This window comes from Biomphalaria glabrata, chromosome 5 (assembly GCF_947242115.1).
Source record: "Biomphalaria glabrata chromosome 5, xgBioGlab47.1, whole genome shotgun sequence".
Classification (NCBI taxonomy): Eukaryota; Metazoa; Mollusca; class Gastropoda; family Planorbidae; genus Biomphalaria; species Biomphalaria glabrata.
Genome location: NC_074715.1, coordinates 1,872,857 through 1,893,830, shown reverse-complemented (window position 1 = coordinate 1,893,830; position 20,974 = coordinate 1,872,857). Strand labels below are relative to the sequence as shown.

Here is a 20,974-nt window from a genome sequence, read left to right as displayed (position 1 = left end):
GAACCCAGGACCCTCAGTTCGGAAGCTAAGCTCTCTACCGCTCAGCCATCGCGCTTCAGACTTATATCAACTCCCACTGATTAACACGCATGACTAGACTGACGCATGAAACGCTTAAATGCGTAATTATGTTCTCTTTTGAAGTAACGTCTGTAATGTATAAGATAAGTCACAAGACGGAAGCAAAATACATCTATGCTAATTATATTTGCATTGCTATTTTCGGAATTTTAAAATTGTGCTTTCAGATTCCAGTGGTAGAACATTTCCATCTGGTGTAGGAGTTGGGCTGTCTGTCTGTGGTATTGTTGTCATCTTCATAGTATTGCTGGTAGCTGTCATCAAACGAGGCAGAAGTACAAAGGGAAATAACACCTTGAAGAAAGGGACAAAGCCTGACACCTACGACGGTGTAAACAATGAGTTGGAAGATCGCTTATCACATAAAGAATCCTAGTGTGTAAGGCAGGCAATATCAATATCAAGTCACTCTGTTTGGTAAAAAAAAAAGTTTGAGCATGTTACTTCTCCACACCCGTTCTCGAATCAAGTAAAAACGTTGCTTAATTATTCATTGACATAGACAATATACGAATCAATATTAAAAAGATCGAGCAATCAATTTGTTACTGGTAATTAATTATTTTGGTTGATAATGACAAGAGAAATGAATTTTTCAGCATTCAGAGATGTGGCTAAATATTTGGGGTTTTGTCCCTTTATAAAGTTTAAGATAATTGTACTCGTCAATTCTCCCACACTCATTCTCGTATCAAGTTAAAACTATGAACAATTTATCGGTTATTTATTTCGTTTTGTATCGAAAAGGGGAAATAGCTTCTACAATATTAAGCGATATAGTTGTAATGTAGTTTTTATTTGATATATATATATATTCTGCTTTTTAGCAAGTGTTTAAATAAATGCTAATGCTAGATAGTTTGACAGTGAATTGGGACGTCTTTGAATGTCTGTGTATTTTAAAGTTGTTTAATACCAGCTCTATGTCAGGGAGGTTAAACTGATTCTTTATCCGCCTCTTTTAAGTTGAATGCCTCGACATACGTTTGTACCTCTATATCCGACGGAATACTTCTGGACTAACATAATGATATAAAACGATTATTTGAATCCTCGCTCTTACATATTCTTAATTCAACCTGTCGCTGTCCTCTTTAGAATCCTAAAATGGCCTCTCGTTTTGTGATCGTTTCCTATCACGAGTTCCTTGCCCTTGCTCATACAATGTTAATCACCAAACGAGGGTTAATTTATCTATTTATTTTTTTTATTAATTTTTTTAAATTTACTATTCATAAACCTGTTCTCTGTTTTATAATCCATGTATAAAGTCTACCAGGGAGCGTGTTAGTTGAGCGCTAGACTCCCGAATTGCTTGAGTTATGAGTTATCTAGAGTTTCAAGCCATTTAAAAAAAACACTATCAACAGAATATAATGAAACGCAGGGCTCTTCATTAATCAATGATAACCTTCGTTATTATTTATTAACATAAAATTGTCTAGTACTAATTTTAAAATTTACATTTTACTTCTTCCTCACAGGTCAAGAAAAGTCAGAGAAAGATATTTGACTATACAAGTGAAGATACTGCTGTTGTTGTTTTTTTAATATTTACAACCAACGAAAAAACAAAACAAGATTTATCTAGATATATATTATATATAGGCTACTTATCATTATTAGCATCAACATCTATTCTTTCCATTGACTTTTGTCGTAGAGGAGCTGCGACAGTTTGCAGTAACCATAGCTAGCCGTTTGACCAGTTCAGCAGATGTTCTTATCAGGATAGCACAAGCCAGAGTGCTGACTTGTAAAAGCACAAAGTCACCTTTTTTTTTTCCGATGCACAGAATTTGTCTGTGGCATTTACTCTCAAAGGCCTGAATATCTCTTTCAGCTTCAGTGTCCAACTTTCACAACCATATAGTGTTTGTGTGTGTGTGTGTTTTTAGTGTTAATTCATAATTACGTCCCTTGTTTTGTTTGTAATGAATACATGTTTTTGTTTAACAACCCATTAACAAAAGAAATTCTTTTATTTTAATTGCTGTATGAACCAAAAAAATATGCATTATGGACAGGGGAAATCACTCATCTTCTTCTATTTTGTAAATAAAAATGATGTTACGTTCCCTAACATCCGACGAGTCCTTATTCAGGCCTAAAGGAATACTAAGGGTTCATCGAAACACAGTTTTGGAGACATTGGCCTATATTTAGAAAGGGTGTCAACAATTACAATGATCTACATCATATACCATAAGAGGTCTGATATTGGCATTCACGGCTGGGAAGCACTAGCTCTCGATCGCTCCTCATGGCGTGAAGCTGTGAGTCTCGGAGTCTTGAAGCAAGAAGAGTGGCCAGGGTGAACGAGCGCCGAACCAACAAAAAAGCTGAGAGAAGAAGCAGGACTATCTGCAAATGGCCAAGCTCACCAATGTCACGCATGCGGTCGGCTTTTTAAAGAGAGTATGGCACTCAACATCGTCGTGTTCATAGGTCATGAAAAATGTGCTCATCTTCGACTACGAGAAAGGTGAAACATAACGCACTTATATTCAGACACCTGTATCTAATCACATCTCTACCTTCCCACCCTAGCCCCAACAAAGAGAGAAAGAAGAATAAAAAGTATAGCGGCAATAATACTTGCACTCAATCATAATTTAAAAAAAAATCTAATAAAATACTTAGGAAAAAAAAACACAAAAAGAGAGGCAAACCCCTCCATTAACTTGGCTAATTAATTAAAACATGTTAATCATTACCATTGTGTTGTCATTTCGCAGGATACATATTTTTTTTTGTCGCTACATTCCATTTGTAAGTCTTTTAAAACGTTCTTTTTAGAAGGCTTATATCAACTTACTCTGTAATTGTCAAGAGTTTAAATACATATTTTCTCCCGCACCAATTCTCGGATCAAGTTGAAACTCTGCACAATTATCCATAGGCGAAGACAATGAAATAAAAGTTAAACAATTAGTCAGCTAATTGCTATCAAACTAACAATGGAAATGAATTATTCAGTAATCATAGAAATAGCTTAATCATAGACTTGAAAACGGAAACGAATTCCTATCCGATAATGATCACAGACCTATATATTTAGATGTATATGTACGTAACTCTTTTTCAAGCTGTCAGAAAAGTCGTCCATAATCTAGGAAAATTGATCTTTTATGTCTTATAAAATGATTTTTAGTTATCAAAGTTTAGAAATAATGCAAAACAATGTTTGCAGATTTCAAATAGAATGGGCTATGAATCACAGAACTAAATGTTCACGCAAATCTAGAAATAAATCCAGTATGTCTATCTGTCTGATAAAAAGTCTGAATACGTTATTCTGCGACACCCTATCTCAGCTCAAACTAAATTTGTCCCCTTTATATGTCGCCGCTTACTAGTATGTTTGAAACAAACAATACATAGCTCTACAATCTTTTTATCATAAGCACCTGACTAGCAGAATGTTACTACTTGAGGAAGCTTAAGCCATAAGTTCGATCCGCCTTTTTAACTCCTCCACTACGAACTGACGATGCCAACGATGATTTGACTCCTATTAAACTAAATTGGTTTTTGTATTTATAAACTTTAATTAGTGTCGTGTAAAAAGAGCATGCGTTCTCCTATAATTTAATACCAACTATAACATTTTCAGAAAACAAATAAAAAAGTTATTGAAGTTTAGTCATAACAGGATTGTGAAATACAAATGAGCAAAAGGAATAATACTATCGGAATGAGAAAAAGTAATTACGGAGAGAAAGAGTTAAAAAGGAGATTATTGGAAAGTTCTTCCAGATATCTATTTCTTTCATCATCCCATTTTCAAACTGGTCAACAGACGTGATGGGATCATAGCGTATTTAGAAAGTTTAAAACATTAAAATGATTGCTAAGCAAAATAAATTGGTAAACATATTTCTAAACGCACATATTTATTGTTTAGTCGAAATATATTACAAATGTAATTTATGGACTGATCCAAGCTGATTAATAAAGCCACACATCGTATAAGCTTTCTTAAATATTCTATTCACCCCTTCTAAAGAGAAAAAAATCCTGGTTACGCGAATGTATATATCTATAATCTATTTATATAATTCTCTTCGTCACCCAGCTATGCAGGACACCACGCAAGCACGCCGAGTCTCTAACCCTCGAAGAAAAAGTCCTGGAAAGACAACTCTTTTATTTCTGCAAATCGGACTAGAGTTATCCGACGTAAATTTCGTGGCGACAGAAAGCGAGGCTCACAAAAAAGAAAGTTGGGAGGCGTATGCTACGCCGCGGGTCGGCTTGTACTTTATAATATTTCAATTCTAGCTCTTTAGATATATTTTTAGAAGACGATGCAAGATGTCCCTGTACATTTACAAAAGTGGAACTAGAGTGTATATGAACATATAGCTACGTGTATAGTCAGTTGAAGATAAATAAATTGATCTATTGCTATATATTAAATTTCTAGCTTCCAATAAAAAAAGTTTTCTAATTTCTTAAATTCCGATTTCTTTGAGAAAGAAATACATATAATAAAAAATTAAAAAGTGCACTACCCAAGAACGCTAATGCTGAAAATTTAAAATTTTTGGAAAGAATTTTATGAAAGAAAAAAAACAAACAACTTAAATTACGAAAATCCCTCCCTGTATTAACAAATGAAGTAAACAACTATGTAATTAATTGAGTTATATCCCTTGTCAGAGAGGTTACTCACCTCCAAATTGTTATTATTATGATTTCATTGCTGTCTGCTGTAATTACACGGAGAATAAATGTATCTGGAGCAATGAGTGAGTTATAGCTTCCTGGTACTAAATGAAATATATATATAGCACTTCACATTCCAGACAAGTGTAGTGCTGTAGTGTTTTAACTTGACCCTTTGACCAATTAATAGCACGGAAATACATCAGTTACAGGCGCATAGTGTCTACTGGGTTACTTTGCGCATATTAGATGTATACACTGGATTACAGACATGAAATGTTTCATAGAAATCTGTCTTCTTGTATACATTTATTGTGCTTTGGTGACAGCAAAAGGTATGGTTTTAGAATCTTCTTCATTACTGACTTTATTATTTGTTTTAATAAATACTAGTTGGCCGGCGTCGTAGCATACGCCTCTATTTGGCAGGGCCTGCCTTAGACCACCGCAACCAAGCGTTCGCAGTTGGTCCCGCACATTCAGAGGTGTATAAATTATTAAATTAAACTATTTATGACATAACAGATTTCCCACGGCCTCCAGTCCATTTCCCAGGAGCTACTGGAAATCTCCTAAAATTGGAAAATATACACACATTGATTGATTTGTTTTTCTCAACACATCCTGAACCTTCTATTAAAGATATGTAAAACTATTGCAATATTTCTGAAGGAACATTAAAGGTTAATACATTTTTTCAATAACCTTTAGTGTTGTTTTTTTTTTTTTTATCTAAACGTGACGGACAGACCGACCAACAGACAAAACGCACATAAAAATAAGCAGTTTTTATTCTGATGGGGGCACTAAACAAAAAATTAATAAAATCTGATTATTTTTAAAAATTTGATTAGTACTATATCTTTCCGCTGTTCGTCATGCTACTGCACAAACGTCACTGCATAAAAAGTACATTTTAAACAAGGTTACAAAAGACAAAATCGGCCCCCGAACTAAAATGTTTTGCATAATTCGGATAATCCTTCAGAGTTGAAGATAGTTTACTTCCTAGTCCAAACCTCCCGCAGGACGACGGGGGATGGGAGCAGGCAGGGTTTGAACCTTCGATCGTCGATAAATCCGAACGACAGTCCAGCGCGCAAACCGCACGACCAGTGGTCCACCCAGGTAGGCTTCAATATTTTCAGAAAACATCCAAAAGAAATTATATCAAAGACAAATGAGAGATAAGAATGGAGAAAGAAGGTTAACAGATCTTGTGTAGTGCCCCAACCGTCCCGCAGATCAAAGGATACGTGAAAGTGAATGTAAAGTTAGATGTGAAACCTGGCCTAACTAGTTTGTGGTCTATAGGGCAGATGATGTAAAGTTCATCTGTTTTTGTGGCCTACGGTTAACGAGGGTGTCTTGTAGCCAGCACAACGTCCAACCGCCTTTGCTTTTCTCCAACTAATGTCAGGTACCCATTAGAGCTGGGTAGACTCAGAAGTTGAAAATCCCAGTCTTCACCAGGATTCGAACCCGGGACCCTCGGTTCGAACTAAATAAGTTAATTGTTTTGAAAAAGACTCAATCTCAAATTCGAATCCTCAAAAAATTTATGGTATCCTTATAGAAAACTTGTTCACGAAAAGAATGTTTATAAGATTACTATTTGTTTTAAATTAGGTTTAACATATATTGCATACTAATTAGCTTTTTCACTTTAAAAAACTGCTTGCATAATTGATTTTAAAAATTAGAATTTTCGCTTTCAGGAAAAAAAAAGTAGTCGTTGCATCAGAACTTTGAATGATCTTAAATAGTGTGAAGTCGGATTTTCAATATCTTTTCTAGTTTACGAGATCTAAACGGGACGGACGGACAGACATTTCGCACAAAACTAATAGCGTCTTTTCCCCTTTCGGGGGCCGCTAAAAATGTGCGTAATATGTACATACAAAGAGCATTTATAAACAAATATAAATGTTTTCTTTTAATTTTAGCGGCCAGTTGAGTTGGTGTATTTTTATGAAACAATCGCTTGCATTATTCATTTTATAAACTAAACGTTAGCTTTTAGAAAACCAAAATTAGTCGTCGAAACTAAACTTTTCAAGCCGCATCTCATGGTGAAATATTATTTTTCAATTTTCTTCTAGTTTTCGATATTTGAGTCTGATAGGCAGACATACGGACAGATTGAAATTTGCACAAACCTAATAGCGGCTTTTCCCCTTACGGAGGGCCGATAATAAACAAATTAATTAAAAAAAACAAAATATAATTCAAAAGACAGTGCTTTAAATTGCGTTTTTTTTTTATATTTTTTGATGCAAATTTACATTTTTTGAGCACGTCTGCAGCTTGTACTTCCGGTTGGTTCGGTTCTGAATGTCAGTTCAAGTGTCACTGCAGCGCTAATGGCGTATGTGACGCTAACGGTCGATGTCCAACAAAATGTGACAAAGGATGGTTTGGATTGTCATGCCAGTATCGTAAGTACTCTATAAGTACTCTATAAGTACTCTTTATGCCAGTAATGTATTGCGATCTCAAGTCTCATGCTCAGTCTAATGTTTAATTTGTGTATATATATAGAGAGAGAGATAGATATATAGATATTTTTTTTTGGCAAAGTTTAAGCATGGAAATTTAAATATCAGTTAGAAGAGCAAGCAAACAAATCAAATATATAGATAGATATATAGATATAAAGATATAGATATATATATATATAGATATATTTATCCATCAGAGGATTTGGCTTCAACTGCCACTACAATAACAATAACGCCAAGACATGCCACATTTACCTGGCTGAGAGACAATGACGAGTCAACATGCAATGAGGATAAGAATCTTGCATCGATACACTTGACTTGGAACACACCATTTCCTTTTACCTGGCTAAGACTCAAATTCAACTCTCAAGGTAGGAAACGTGTTTATTAAGTAAAAGTAAAAGTAAAGTCACCCTTTCAGACCTTATGGTCTATAGGGCAGATGATGTAAAGGTCATCTGTTTCTGTGGCCTACGGTTAACAAGGGTGTCATGTGGCCAGCACAACGATCAACCGCCTATACTTTTCCCTAACTAATGTCAGGTACCCATTAGAGCTGGGTGGACTCAGAGGCGCCCGAAGATCCCGAAATAAAAAATCCCAGTCTTCACCAGGATTCGAACCCCGGTCCCCGGTTCGGAAGCCAATCGCTTTACCGCTCAACCACCGCGCCTCCGTTTAGTAAGTAATGGAGACTAAAGATTCATGTTTCGTTGCTCAAGCGTATCTCTTTACAATATTTGTCTTGAATGTTTTCGGGTATTTCCGCATGTAGATATTCATTCAAGAGTTTACTAACTCTTTCTCTCAAGATTGACGATACCATCGTTGATTTGATCCCATTAAATTAACTTTAGTTTTGGATTTACTAACTTTGATTTGTGTTATATAAAATGGGCACCCTTTCGTCTCTCTAACATTGATAACATTGTCTGATTAAAAGGAAAACTTTTTGAAGGTTAACCCAAACTAGATACTAAAATACAATTTGGGTAAATGAATACTTTCTTCTGAACGTGGAAAATAATTTCGGAGAGATAGGGTTAATAATGTTCAGGAATATTTAGCGCATCGTCTTCGCAGTCTGGATCTACAGACCATTAATTGGGATTATATAAAGTCTAGTAGCTCTTTCATCAGCACTCCTTTGAGTTCCTCATGGAACATAGGGCCTCGACAAAAACACGCCACTCTCCACGGTCGCTTGCTAGCTTTTTGATGGTGTCCCAGCTCTTCCCGGTCTTCTCTGCTTCTTCAAGTACACTGCGTCGCCATGTTCTTTTTGGTCTTCCTCTGCGTCTTGTTCCCTGGGGGTTCCAATCTAAAGCCTACCTAGCTCTGTTACTAGTATCTTTTCTAAGGGTGTGACCAATCCATCTCCACTTCCTCTCTAAGATCTGCACTTCTATATTTTTCTGTCCACTCATCTCCCACAGTTTGGTGTTTTCTACTTTGTCATACCAGTGTATTATTAGGATATTTCTCAGGCATCTGTTAATGAAGGTCTGTATTGTTGCTCTATATCTTCGATTTAGTGATTAAAAGAAAAATACTTTCTGTTCTTTATAAATGAGGTATTATCTTTTTTTTTTTCTTTTAAAATATTTTTTCTTGTTCTAAAAAAACTTTTTAAAAAAATTAATAATTCCAGGTCTAACAGGGCTATTTACTATAACCTTCAAAACCAAACACTCTTTCACTATGAGTTGTAACAATGAATACTACAGTACTGCTGACAATACAACAGTGGACTACAAGTGTGATATAAACGAAGAGATAAATGACCTGACACTAACAGGACCTGGTCTCAAGTCAATATGTTCTTTCTATATCAGTGGAGGTATATGTGTGATGTTAAATGTCTAAAAGTTTTGTAAATTTAAAGGAGATAACTCAGCAAATTTTGCTTGATAAAATGTAGATATCTTTTTTCACAATGGTGTCTTACCATAGACTGGCCGAAGGAAGTAACTTCTTGTGACTTGAAAACATGTATATCTATTGTATTCGGATTTCCGAATTATGAAAAATTGCACGATCTTCATTCTGAGAGATTAAACAAATCTACACTGCCTCCTTATTTAGAATATATATATATAGGTGTGTGGCTGAAATAGATATGAATACTTCACTTCTATACTGCTCATAAATGCTGTATAATAAAGTACACAAAATTGCAAGTCACAAATTTTCATTTCATAAAACTCTATAAATCGGCCAGTCTATATTTATTTAGGTCTATGTGTGTAACCAACAACAAAAAAAAAAAGACAAAGCTGATGAAACAAATGTGATACATACACATATTAAACATAAATGGATAGCAGCATTCTAAATGTACGTCTTAGATGTAGTATTAGCCCGGCTATGTCCCGTCTTATGTAATAACAACAACATACCGGCTAAATATTCGTCCTTTTTCTTTACCCCCCCCCCCCCCCACCTCCGGTCAAAGCCGTGTACTTTTCTGAAAGCCCAATTCAAGCAACACTTTCTCTCAAAACGTGTGTATGAGACTTAGAGAAACTAAAGAGTACTGTCTACGTCCACAGGTCGAAATGTTGCCTTACGCCAACCAGCAGTGCAAACAACGACATTGGAAAGTTCATCAGCGACTTTGGCTGTCGACGGGCTAACAGAGTGTACCTACTATTTGGGCTCCACGAGCCATACTTACACTTTTGCTGATGCATACCCAAGCTGGACACTGAATCTCAACGCTCCTAAAGCGGTCAATAGATTTGTGATATATAACAGAGGTAATTTGGTCATTCTAAACTTACTTTCTTTTTTTCTTTCTATCTATCTATTTATTTATATATCTATCTATCTATCTATCTGTCTAATCTATCCAATCTATCCAATCTAACCAATCTATCCAATCTAACCAATCTATCCAATCTAACCAATATATCCAATCTAACCAATCTAACCAATCTATCCAATCTATCCAATCTAACCAATCTAACCAATATATCCAATCTAACCAATCTATCCAATCTAACCTATCTAACCTATCTAATCAATCTATCCAATCTAACCAATCTATCCAATCTAACCAATCTATCCAATCTATCCAATCTATCTAATCTATCTATCTAATCTATCTATCTATCTATCTATCTATCTATCTATCTCTATCTATCTAATCTATCTATCTATCTATCTATCTATATATCTATCTATCTATATATCTATCTTTTTAATCTATCTACTATTGAAGCTATGACGTTTGTTGGTTTTTTTTTTCTACTAATCTACTATATATTTGTGAAATACCACTGACATACTGACAAACTAATTGATCAAGAAATCATATGTACAGCTATATATATATATATATATATATATATATATATATATATATATATATATATATATATATAGAGAGAGAGAGAGAGAGAGAGAGAGAGAGAGAGAGAGAAAGAGAGAAAGACAGAGAGAGATATATAGATATAGATAGATAAATAGATAGATAGATAGATAGATAGATAGATATAGATGTAGATATAGATAGTTAGATGTAGATGAAGATATAGATATGCAAACTCAGGTGTTATATCGCCCTCACTGGCATAGAGGAAAGTAGATAGCATCAGATGGCCTTTGAAATAAACAGTTGGACAGCTCTTACAAAAGTTGCGGGACACACATTTGAGACCCAAGAAAAACATTATCAAAGACAGTTACAAAAGACGGGACAAAAAACTTAAATAGACCGCAAGTGGACAACGGCTTTTTCTGTCTGATTTGCGGGAAAAAAAATGAAGGTCGCAACTGGGATTTGCAAAAGTGGCAACCTAGGTAGGCAGACTCTAAAAAGGCTAAACATCCCACCATTATGTATTCAAGTAACTCACCCCACATTTCCACATTTTCCGCATATGTCAACAACATTAAGTTTTCGGATATGAATGTCGTAATTTTTCGTCCTAATTACTCGGTCTTGAATTGAAAGCCTTCCGTTTCAGGGTAGCATGTTATTATTATTATTATAAAAGAGCGAGTATTCATTCTTTTGCAAAGCCAGGGTCGAGTTTCGTTAAAGGGAAATAAAATTCATTATTACTATTAATATTATTATTATTATTATTATTATAACTATTAATATTATTATTATTATTATTATTATAACTATTATTATTATTATTATTATTATTATTATTATAACTATTATTATTATTATTATTAGGTTAATAGACACTATGAATTTTGTGTAGTGTGTCCGTCCGTCCGTCCGTCCGTCCCGTTATGATCTCGTAAACTGGAAAAGATATTGAAAATCCGACATCATGATATTTAAAACCATTCAAAGCTCTTTTCTGAAAACGAAAAATTTAATTTTTAAAATCAACTGTGCAAGTAGTTTTTTCATAAAAATACACCATTTTTACAACTATTCATTATTAGTATTAACAAACACGGAGGCTATTTAGTAAGGGAGATATACGGTAACTAAATGCTCAACACTTATATGCTATCGGTTATAGATTTTTTGACCAAAAAAAATAAATAATTTTTAAAAATTTTATTGTTAAGTTTAGTAAGTTCTATCATAGTAACTAAATATTTCACGTTTATTTTAATTTGTAAAAAGAAAAAAATCTATTTAGTATTTAAACAATTAATAAGTAGTTTTTCATTTTATCGCGTGAACTGTAGTATTGTGCTACAGTCTCAGTATTCTTATCGAAAGAACAATTATTACAATTCTTTTTATGAATTTATTTTTCTGGAGACTTTGAATAAGAGATTGAGCACAAAACCATTATATCAATTTTAAGATCATTATACAACATCAGTCAGGCCAGGTTCACATTCAACTTTATCTTCACTTCCACATATCCCTGGGTCTGCTGGACCGTTGGGGCACCACATAAGATCTGTCAACCTTTTTTCTCCATTCTTCCCAGTCATTTGTCTTTGATAGAATTTCATTCTGATGTTCTGTCTGAAAATATGGAAACTTGAATATTTACTTTTCTGGTTGGGCCACTAGGGGGGCCGATTATGAGTTTGTTTCCACACAAACTGTCTTTGTAACCTTGTTATTATTATTATTTGTATTATTATTATTATTATTGTCTTATGTTATTTATTTTACAAATGCATTTCTTCACAGCTGACTGTTGTTTGATCCGTTTAAAAAACTTTATCTTGACATCGTTTGATATCAACAACAACACCTTGTGGACCTATCAAGACCCAAGTTCCGAGCCTTTATTAGTCTACACGTTTACCACAATACAAAGTGATCCCGTGTTCAAGATAAGAATAGTCCCAACAAACAAACTGAGTGAAGACTCTCACTATGTATTATCATTGTGTGAAGTCATTATGTATGGAGGTATCTAACACATATTATTATTATTATTATTATTATTACTATGTCAGAAACGAACGAGTAGTCATTCTCTGGCGCTGCCAGGCGTCGAGTTTCGTTAAAGGGAAACAAAATTCATCGAAGTCCCTTTAACAGTTTCCACTGAGGAATTTTCTGATGATGTGGCAGGTCTGCAGAAGTACCACACTCTGACAGGCAACGAGGATGTTACAAGAATGTTAAGAGCCTTTCTGAAACTTGGCATGATCGTTCCTCCGAGACTAGCAGTGATCTTAGGATATGTCCAGTTGACCTAAAACAAGAGAGTTTACTCGATATAGGTCAATGACGCATGTTGACATTGATTTTAATAATGAAAACTGCAAGCTGGCCATTAGTTATATATAAAAAAAGACGGAGCTAATCCGAGTAAAAACAGAGGTAGTAAAAGTTTATATCATTTTGATAGACATATATGCATATAGATACATAGATAGATGATAGATAAATAGCTAGGCAGACAGACACACAGACAGATAGATAAATATATTTATATATATATATATATATATATATATATATATATATATATATATATAGATAGATAGATAGATAGATAGATAGATATATATATATATATATATATATATATATATATATATATATATATAGATAGATAGATAGATATATATAGATAGATAGACAGACAGACAGACAGACACACAGACAGATATATATATATATATACATATATACATATCTATCTATCTCTCTCTCTCTCTCTCTCTATATATATATATATATATATATATACATATATATATATATATATATATATATATATATATATATATATATATATATATATATATATAGATAGATAGATAGATAGATAGATAGATAGATTGATACAAAAATGCTCTACAGATTGCAGTCTTTTTTTGTTTTTAAGTTTCGGATGTCTCTTCAGAAATGACACTTTTGTTCTATAATACAAAGATTCTTTGAGACGATAGGAGATTGATATAGGCATGAGATTGAAGTAGGAAGGTGATTGAAGTAGGAAGGTGATTGAAGTAGGAAGGTAATTGAAATAGGAAGGTGATTGAAATAGGAAGGTTATTGAAATAGGAAGGTGATTAAAGTAGGAAGGTGATTGAAGTAGGAAGGTGATTGAAGTAGGAAGGTGATTGAAGTAGAAAGGTGATTGAAATAGGAAGGTGATTGAAATAGGAAGGTGATTAAAATAGGAAGGTGATTTAAGTAGAAAGGTGATTGAAGTAGAAAGGTGATTGAAATAGGAAGGTGATTGAAATAGGAAGGTGATTGAAGTAGGAAGGTGATTGAAGTAGGAAGGTGATTGAAGTAGGAAGGTGATTGAAGTAGGAAGGTGATTGAAGTAGGAAGGTGATTGAAGTAGAAAGGTGATTGAAATAGGAAGGTGATTGAAATAGGAAGGTGATTAAAATAGGAAGGTGATTTAAGTAGAAAGGTGATTGAAGTAGAAAGGTGATTGAAATAGGAAGGTGATTGAAATAGGAAGGTGATTGAAGTAGGAAGGTGATTGAAGTAGGAAGGTGATTGAAGTAGGAAGGTGATTGAAGTAGGAAGAAGATTGAAATAGGAAGGTGATTGAAATAGGAAGGTGATTGAAGTAGGAAGGTGATTGAAGTAGGAAGGTGATTGAAGTAGGAAGGTGATTGAAATAGGAAGGTGATTGTAGTAGGAAGGTGATTGAAATAGGATAGTGATTGAAAAAGGAAGGTGATTGAATTAGGAAGGTGATTGAAGTAGGAAGGTGATTGAAGTAGGAAGTTGATTGAAGTAGGAAAGTGATTGAAATAGGGAAGTGATTGAAATAGGAAGGTAATTGAAGTAGGAAGGTGATTGAAGTAAGAAGATGATTAAAGTAGGAAGATGATTGAAGTAGGAAGTTGATTGAAATAGGAAGGTGATTGAAATAGGAAGGTGATTGGAATAGAAAAGTGATTGAAGTAGGAAGGTGATTGAAGTGGGAAGGTGATTGAAGTAGGAAGGTGATTGAAGTAGGAAGGTGATTGAAGTAGGAAGGTGATTGAAATAGGCAGGGGTTTACGTAGTCAGAGGATTGAAGTAAGCAGGAGTTTAAGTAGACATGTGATTCAGGTAGGCAAGGAATTGAAGTAGGCAGGGAATTGAAGTATGCAGGGAATTGAAGTAGGCAGGGTTCAAATCTGGAACCACCAAGAAAACATTCCACCCGCATATCACAAGACAATGGCAGCCTTGATGAATGGAAACATTTGTAAATGCTTAATTATTCGTATACTTTATTCATTTTTATTGTAATGCCACAGACTGTGTGCCAGGAAGCTGGGGTTTGGAATGTAATAAAACTTGTCCCATGGAATGTTCAGGCTCGTGTCATCAAGAAACAGGAATGTGTTTTAAATGCCTTGGTTGCACAGGTAAATATTTGTATGTTGACATCGACGTTTAACGTTTGACTTCTTTGTTTAAAAGTCTTGTAAATAATCGTAACTTGAAAAACAATGATAGTAAAAAAAAAACTTAATATAAAAAGAAAAAAAAATTACATACAATTGTATCTCTGAATAATGTAGATGTTATTTACCTTTTTTAATATCCAACAAAATAATTAAGTACTTATAATTGATTTAAATTACAATTTAAAGTTACAAGTTAAATTGATACCGTTAGGTACAAATAAAAAAGGTTCAAAGTTACAACTTGATCCGAGAATGGTTGTGGGGAAAATAACGTGTATAATCAACTTTTGGCAGAAAACACTAAATATTTAGTCATGTTTGTGAATACTAAAGGATTAATTTTCACATGTTAGTAAAAAAACAAAAATAATTACCAGGAATTTATTGACAAATAGTTACATTTTGTATTCATTCTTGGATTGTAATTGTAACTTAAAAGTATTGGAAAGTTTCAACCCGATCCCGAATGGGAAAAAATAATATGTACCAATTTTTCACCCAACAGACATACAAGCAATATCATGTACAAAAAGGGATCATAGAGATAACTCCATTAATATATATTTCTTAATAAGTAGCATTTCTTTCCCTTTTTTGATATCAAACAAACACGTTAAATACCAATAACGGTTAACTAATTGGTCATTTTTTAAAACTGATTCATGTTTTGATAAGTGCATTGATTAGTTGTGAAAAGTTTCAACGTAAAACGAGAATAGGTTCGGGAGAATTAACTTCAAAAGTAAACCTAGGGGACACGTTTCGTCACATCTGTGAATACCGAAGGATTAATTTTTTTGCTTGGTATTATACAAAGTATTTAATTACAGCATTTCACTGACTAATTAGTTAATCTTTTTAATTTACGTATTGTCTTTGGCAACGAATAAGTGAGCACAGTTTAAACTTGATTAGAAAATGGGTATGGAAGAAATATAACATATATTATGTTTTAATGAAGATTCTTTTGTTTTTTCTTCTTGTTTTGCTTTTTAATTTTCTAGTGTGTCCAAGTGGTCAGTGGGGTCCTGATTGTACTGACCAGTGCAGTACGGCTTGTTACAACAGATCATGTGATAGGACGACTGGACTTTGTGATAAAGGATGTCAAGGATTCGCTAATGCGCCCTACTGTAATACAAGTAATGGTTGTAGTGACATGTAGAGTGAAAGCGTTTGATCCAATATATTACATTTTTTTCTTCTATTATTTAGCTTTTGAAGATTTGATTAAGTTTTTGCCTTAAATTGTCATGTGCTGGGTAATTTTCCATCAGTTCTATGATGGCTGAAAGAAAGTGTCTCCCCGACCTCACCTTTGTATGTTAGACTATATCAATTTAAGAATTAAATATTGAGACCTAGTGCAAAATAAGCTATGGCCAGATTTTTTGTTTTATGCACTGTTCGGATAAAGTATGGACCCTTCAGTCACCACCACTGGCCCTGAAAAAAAGTCACGTTCCACTTTCAGACCTGCCAATCTATGGGGCAGATAATGGTAAGATCAATTTTTTTAAGGAGTGTGTCATGTGGCCAGCACCAAGACCGATGGCCTTTACTTTACCCAACTAATGTCAGAGCTTGTTGGACTCAGAGGTGTCCTAGAGATCCGGAAATTAAAAATCCCAGACTTTACCAGGATTTCAAGTTCATGACCTCCTTCTTCCACATAGACCTTTTGACCTTTTCATTGACCTTTTCATTGACCTTTAAATTAACATATCTGAAACGCTCAATCGAAGTATTTACGATTTCTTTCTTTTTTGTGATACGTTATATCAACTAATGTCATCACGCTCCTGTAAAGAAGGATTTACAATCATGATTCGAGTATAAACACATTGGGTTGAGATTCTGTCTTTTCTGAGTGTGACGCCCATAGGACCATGGTGATCGTTTTGACGAGCTTAAAAGAGGGTGGTGTACGAGAGATGGTAAAGCTTAAAAGACATTATAGGGCGTCAACCACTGGCCCACACGAGAACATGTATCCAAACGGCTTACCAAAGAGGCACGCCTGATAACTCTTGATATTGCAAATTAATACATTGTTAAGATTCATAGAAAAACTATTGTTGAAGATAAGCACATAACTGCGACATAAGCCCGTATCTCACAAGTTTAAAACTCTTAATAAGATGTGTCAATATTTAAAAATTGCAGAATTTGGTCTTAGGATCATAACATCTCATTTTAAAAACAACTGGCCAACGTTTAGATTATATAAAAAAAAATAGCTCCTCCTTCCTGGTCAAAGTTTATAATATTTCTCATATCCTATAAACTCGATGATGGCTGTAAAGTCCAATCATCGCTTTAAAAAGGCGGCCGCATACGTGGCATGGGTAGGTTTGGTCAGTTGCATAGTATATAGCGCTACTTTCATGCTTATAGGATGGTCCTATCTCGTTTGTGAGACCAGTGGGGAAGGGGGTATCTGAGAGAAGGTTTTCCTTGCCGCCTGTCGAACGTCGAGCCAAGTTCAAGCGTACTTAGCCTCTCGACCATCTGACGCTTATAACAAAGATTACAAATTCTTTGAGTAAAACTTCTTAGACTATAACTGCGCTAGTTTAAATGTTGGATTGGAAAAACAAGTTTACATCATCATTGATTAATAAATTAATTAATACACATCTTATCAATTCTGATCCAAGTTATATACTTATTTATTAATATATATCTCAAGTATTTTTATTTCAATTTACTAGCATGTCCAAGTGGTCAGTGGGGTCCTAACTGTACCAACCAGTGCAGTGAAAAATGTTACAACGGATCATGTGATAGGACTTCTGGTGTTTGCGACAAGGGATGTGACGGATTTACCAATCCGCCCTTTTGTAATGCAGGTAATCTACTTCACCTATCCCTTAGTCTGTCGAACCGTTAGGGCACCACACAAGATCTGTTCAACCGTCTAACTCCATTCCTCTCTGTGCTTTAATTTCCTTAGAATTTTAGTCATCGACGGGTCAGTCCATTGTTTTTAGGTTTTCTGACCATCAATTTCTCTCTCTGCCTCTTCATCTTCATCCTGGTGCTGTTCCTTGAAGGAATGTCATTGCTGCATTAATCATGTTTCTAATTTCTTTATTCGTGACGCAGTCTTTAAAAGTGATACCTAGGATCCGTCTGTAGCATCTCAATTTCATTGCTGATACCTAGGATCCGTCTGTAGTATCTCAATTTCATTGCTGATACCTAGGATCCGTCTGTAGTATCTCAATTTCATTGCTGATACCTAGGATCCGTCTGCAGCATCTCTATTTCATTGCTCATACCTAGGATCCGTCTGTAGCATCTCAATTTCATTGCTGATACCTAGGATCCGTCTGCAGCATCTCAATTTCAATGCTGATACCTAGGATCCGTCTGCAGCATCTCTATTTCATTGCTCATACCTAGGATCCGTCTGTAGCATCTCAATTTCATTGCTGATACATAGGATCAATTTCATTGCTAGGATCCTCCTCGTATTGAAAAAATAATATTTTTATTAGTAACTTTTATTTGTGTGCTAGAGATAATTATATAATATGTTCTCTTTTATTTGAATGGGATAAAACTGTTTTCCATGTTTTTATCAGCATGTCCAAGTGGTCAGTGGGGCCTCAACTGTATCCAGCAGTGCAGTGAGAATTGTTACAACAGATCATGTAAAGTTACAACTGGTGTTTGTGACCAGGGGTGTATCGGATTTACGGATCCACCATTTTGCAATACAGGTAAAAGTGAATTACTTACTAAGCAATTTTGAGGTAAAAGGTTTGCTTGATGTAAACAGATATATGTTTTAAGACTCTTTAAAGAAAAGAGACTACACGAAACCGATAGAAAAGACAGACACAAATCTCTTTTTTTTAGTCCGCCCTGGCAATCAAATCGTTAGCTAAAAATTAAATATCTGATATAAACTTTTCGCATGTAAATTATAAGTGAGTCTGGTGTGAATGTATATTTAGGTCTTCTATAGTTAAATGTTTTGTTTCATGTAATGCACAAATTTGTAAGACAAATCTCCTAATGGATAATAAAGATTATTATTATTATTATTAAAAACTCATTTGTTTTCTTAAAATGTATTAGTATGTCCAGTTGGTCAGTGGGGTCCTAACTGTACAAAACAGTGCACTATAAATTGTTACAATGAGTCATGCGATGCGAGAACTGGTCAATGTGACGAAGGCTGTCCAGAATTGACAAATCTACCCAATAGTGATACAGGTAACTGACTAGATAAAAACGTACTTTTTTATATAGAAAATATAAATAGAAAAAAGGTAGTAAAACATTGAGGTTTAGAGATACATGGCAGTAATTTTGCCGTTTTTCTCGTTAAAGAAGCTTTTTTTTTTAATTATTTGTTTATTTTCCTTTTTTGTTTTTCATTTCTTAGAATGTCCAAGAGGTCAGTGGGGTTCAAACTGTACCAACCAGTGCAGTGGGAATTGTTACAGAAGATCGTGTGATAGAACAACTGGACTTTGTGACAAAGGATGTAACGGATTTACGGATCCGCCATTGTGTAGTGCAGGTAGAAAGGGAACTATGCAGTGGCGTAGCAAGAGATTTGGGTGCCCTGGAGGGGGGGATTCTCTTTGGGGGCCACTTCTTTTTGACATTCGCTATCATGATATTTAAAAATAAAACAAGTCTAATGTGTGGAATACATGCAACATGGTCACTAATTTACAAAACAATAGGAATAGCAAGATAACTTAACATCGGCTCAATATTTAATATACAAAAAAATAATTTGGACACTCATTTTGGGGGGGGGGGAGTATTTTCAAATTTGGTCCCCCCCCCTCACTCACCCTAGCTGCGCCGCTGACTTAACATGATATATTATACGTCCTAAGAGCTTTTAAAATGTAAGGTTTGTCTATTTTTACTTAAAAAATTTTTTTTTTCATTTTTAGTATGTCCAAGTGGTCAATGGGGTCTTAACTGTATCAACCAGTGCAGTATACACTGTTACCATAGATCATGTGATAGGACAACTGGTCAGTGTGACAAAGGATGTCATGGATATCTTAATCCACCCTACTGTAATACAGGTAACTAAAAGCTGAAGATTTGATCACTTTTTCCTATGTAGATTCCTTTTTTTAATTAGTCAACACTTCACTGCTAGTTAGATATTTTTGTCATAGATGTGTACCACGTGACCTGAACAGGGGATCTTAAGGTGGCTCTTTCATAATCAGCTTGCTTCCAGGTCATCTCTTGTCTGACGTACAATCATAAGCTATCAGCTAAATGGATAACACAGAGTAATATACATACATTTATTATATATATACTATAAAGTAGAAAGTAAGGTGTATGTATTTACGTATGTCTCGCAGGGAAATCAAAACCGTATGACCATCTTGATAAAACTTGGCAGAAATGTTCCTTGGATCTTGGCTGAGTGTATGTTTTTTTTCCCTCCCACAACGGAGGGAGAGGTCAAATTCACACACTTTTATATATGATATGAATATATCGATTTAACGGGTAAACCCAATTTCACAATCTACTTGTATTTTTAAGGCGAAGGAAATATAGCTCAATCTTTGTTTTTTCTTTTTAATTTATTAGCATGCCCAAGTGGTTATTTTGGTATCAACTGTATCAACCAGTGCAGTATGAATTGTTATAATGGATCGTGTAATAGGACTTCAGGTGTTTGTGACAAGGGATGTAGCGGATTTACGGATCCACCTTTTTGTACTACAGGTAATGATAATTCTATAGAATGCTCGAAACTTCCAGGCAAAATGAGAAATAATTTATCTCTTTCCTAACAAAACATCTTTCATAGTGTATTGTATGAAAGGAGAGTGTATAAAGGGATAATGCCTCATTAATCCGATGTACTGATATTTAAAAGTTTATATAATACAGAAAAAGATTTA

The 20,974-nt window shown here is 34.5% G+C and overlaps 1 protein-coding gene across 5 annotated transcripts in view; it reads left to right on the top strand.

Moving 5' to 3' along the window:
- The first annotated feature begins 4,901 nt into the window (after positions 1-4,901).
- LOC106064625 (multiple epidermal growth factor-like domains protein 10) overlaps positions 4,902-20,974 on the top strand; it is a 25,382-nt gene continuing 9,309 nt past the window's right edge. For 3 of the 5 annotated variants that reach the window (XM_056031222.1, XM_056031220.1, XM_056031218.1), the window contains exons 1-14: positions 4,902-5,087; positions 7,059-7,190; positions 7,451-7,627; positions 8,908-9,096; positions 9,809-10,015; positions 12,379-12,603; positions 14,916-15,026; positions 16,073-16,210; positions 17,783-17,920; positions 18,659-18,796; positions 19,158-19,295; positions 19,468-19,605; positions 19,994-20,131; positions 20,658-20,795. In XM_056031222.1, coding sequence (XP_055887197.1) covers positions 5,024-5,087; positions 7,059-7,190; positions 7,451-7,627; positions 8,908-9,096; positions 9,809-10,015; positions 12,379-12,603; positions 14,916-15,026; positions 16,073-16,210; positions 17,783-17,920; positions 18,659-18,796; positions 19,158-19,295; positions 19,468-19,605; positions 19,994-20,131; positions 20,658-20,795 — 2,071 coding nt within the window. In that variant the 5' untranslated portion in view covers positions 4,902-5,023. The remainder of the gene's footprint in view (positions 5,088-7,058; positions 7,191-7,450; positions 7,628-8,907; positions 9,097-9,808; positions 10,016-12,378; positions 12,604-14,915; positions 15,027-16,072; positions 16,211-17,782; positions 17,921-18,658; positions 18,797-19,157; positions 19,296-19,467; positions 19,606-19,993; positions 20,132-20,657; positions 20,796-20,974) is intronic. The other 2 variants (XM_056031219.1, XM_056031221.1) reach the window with 2 other exon arrangements.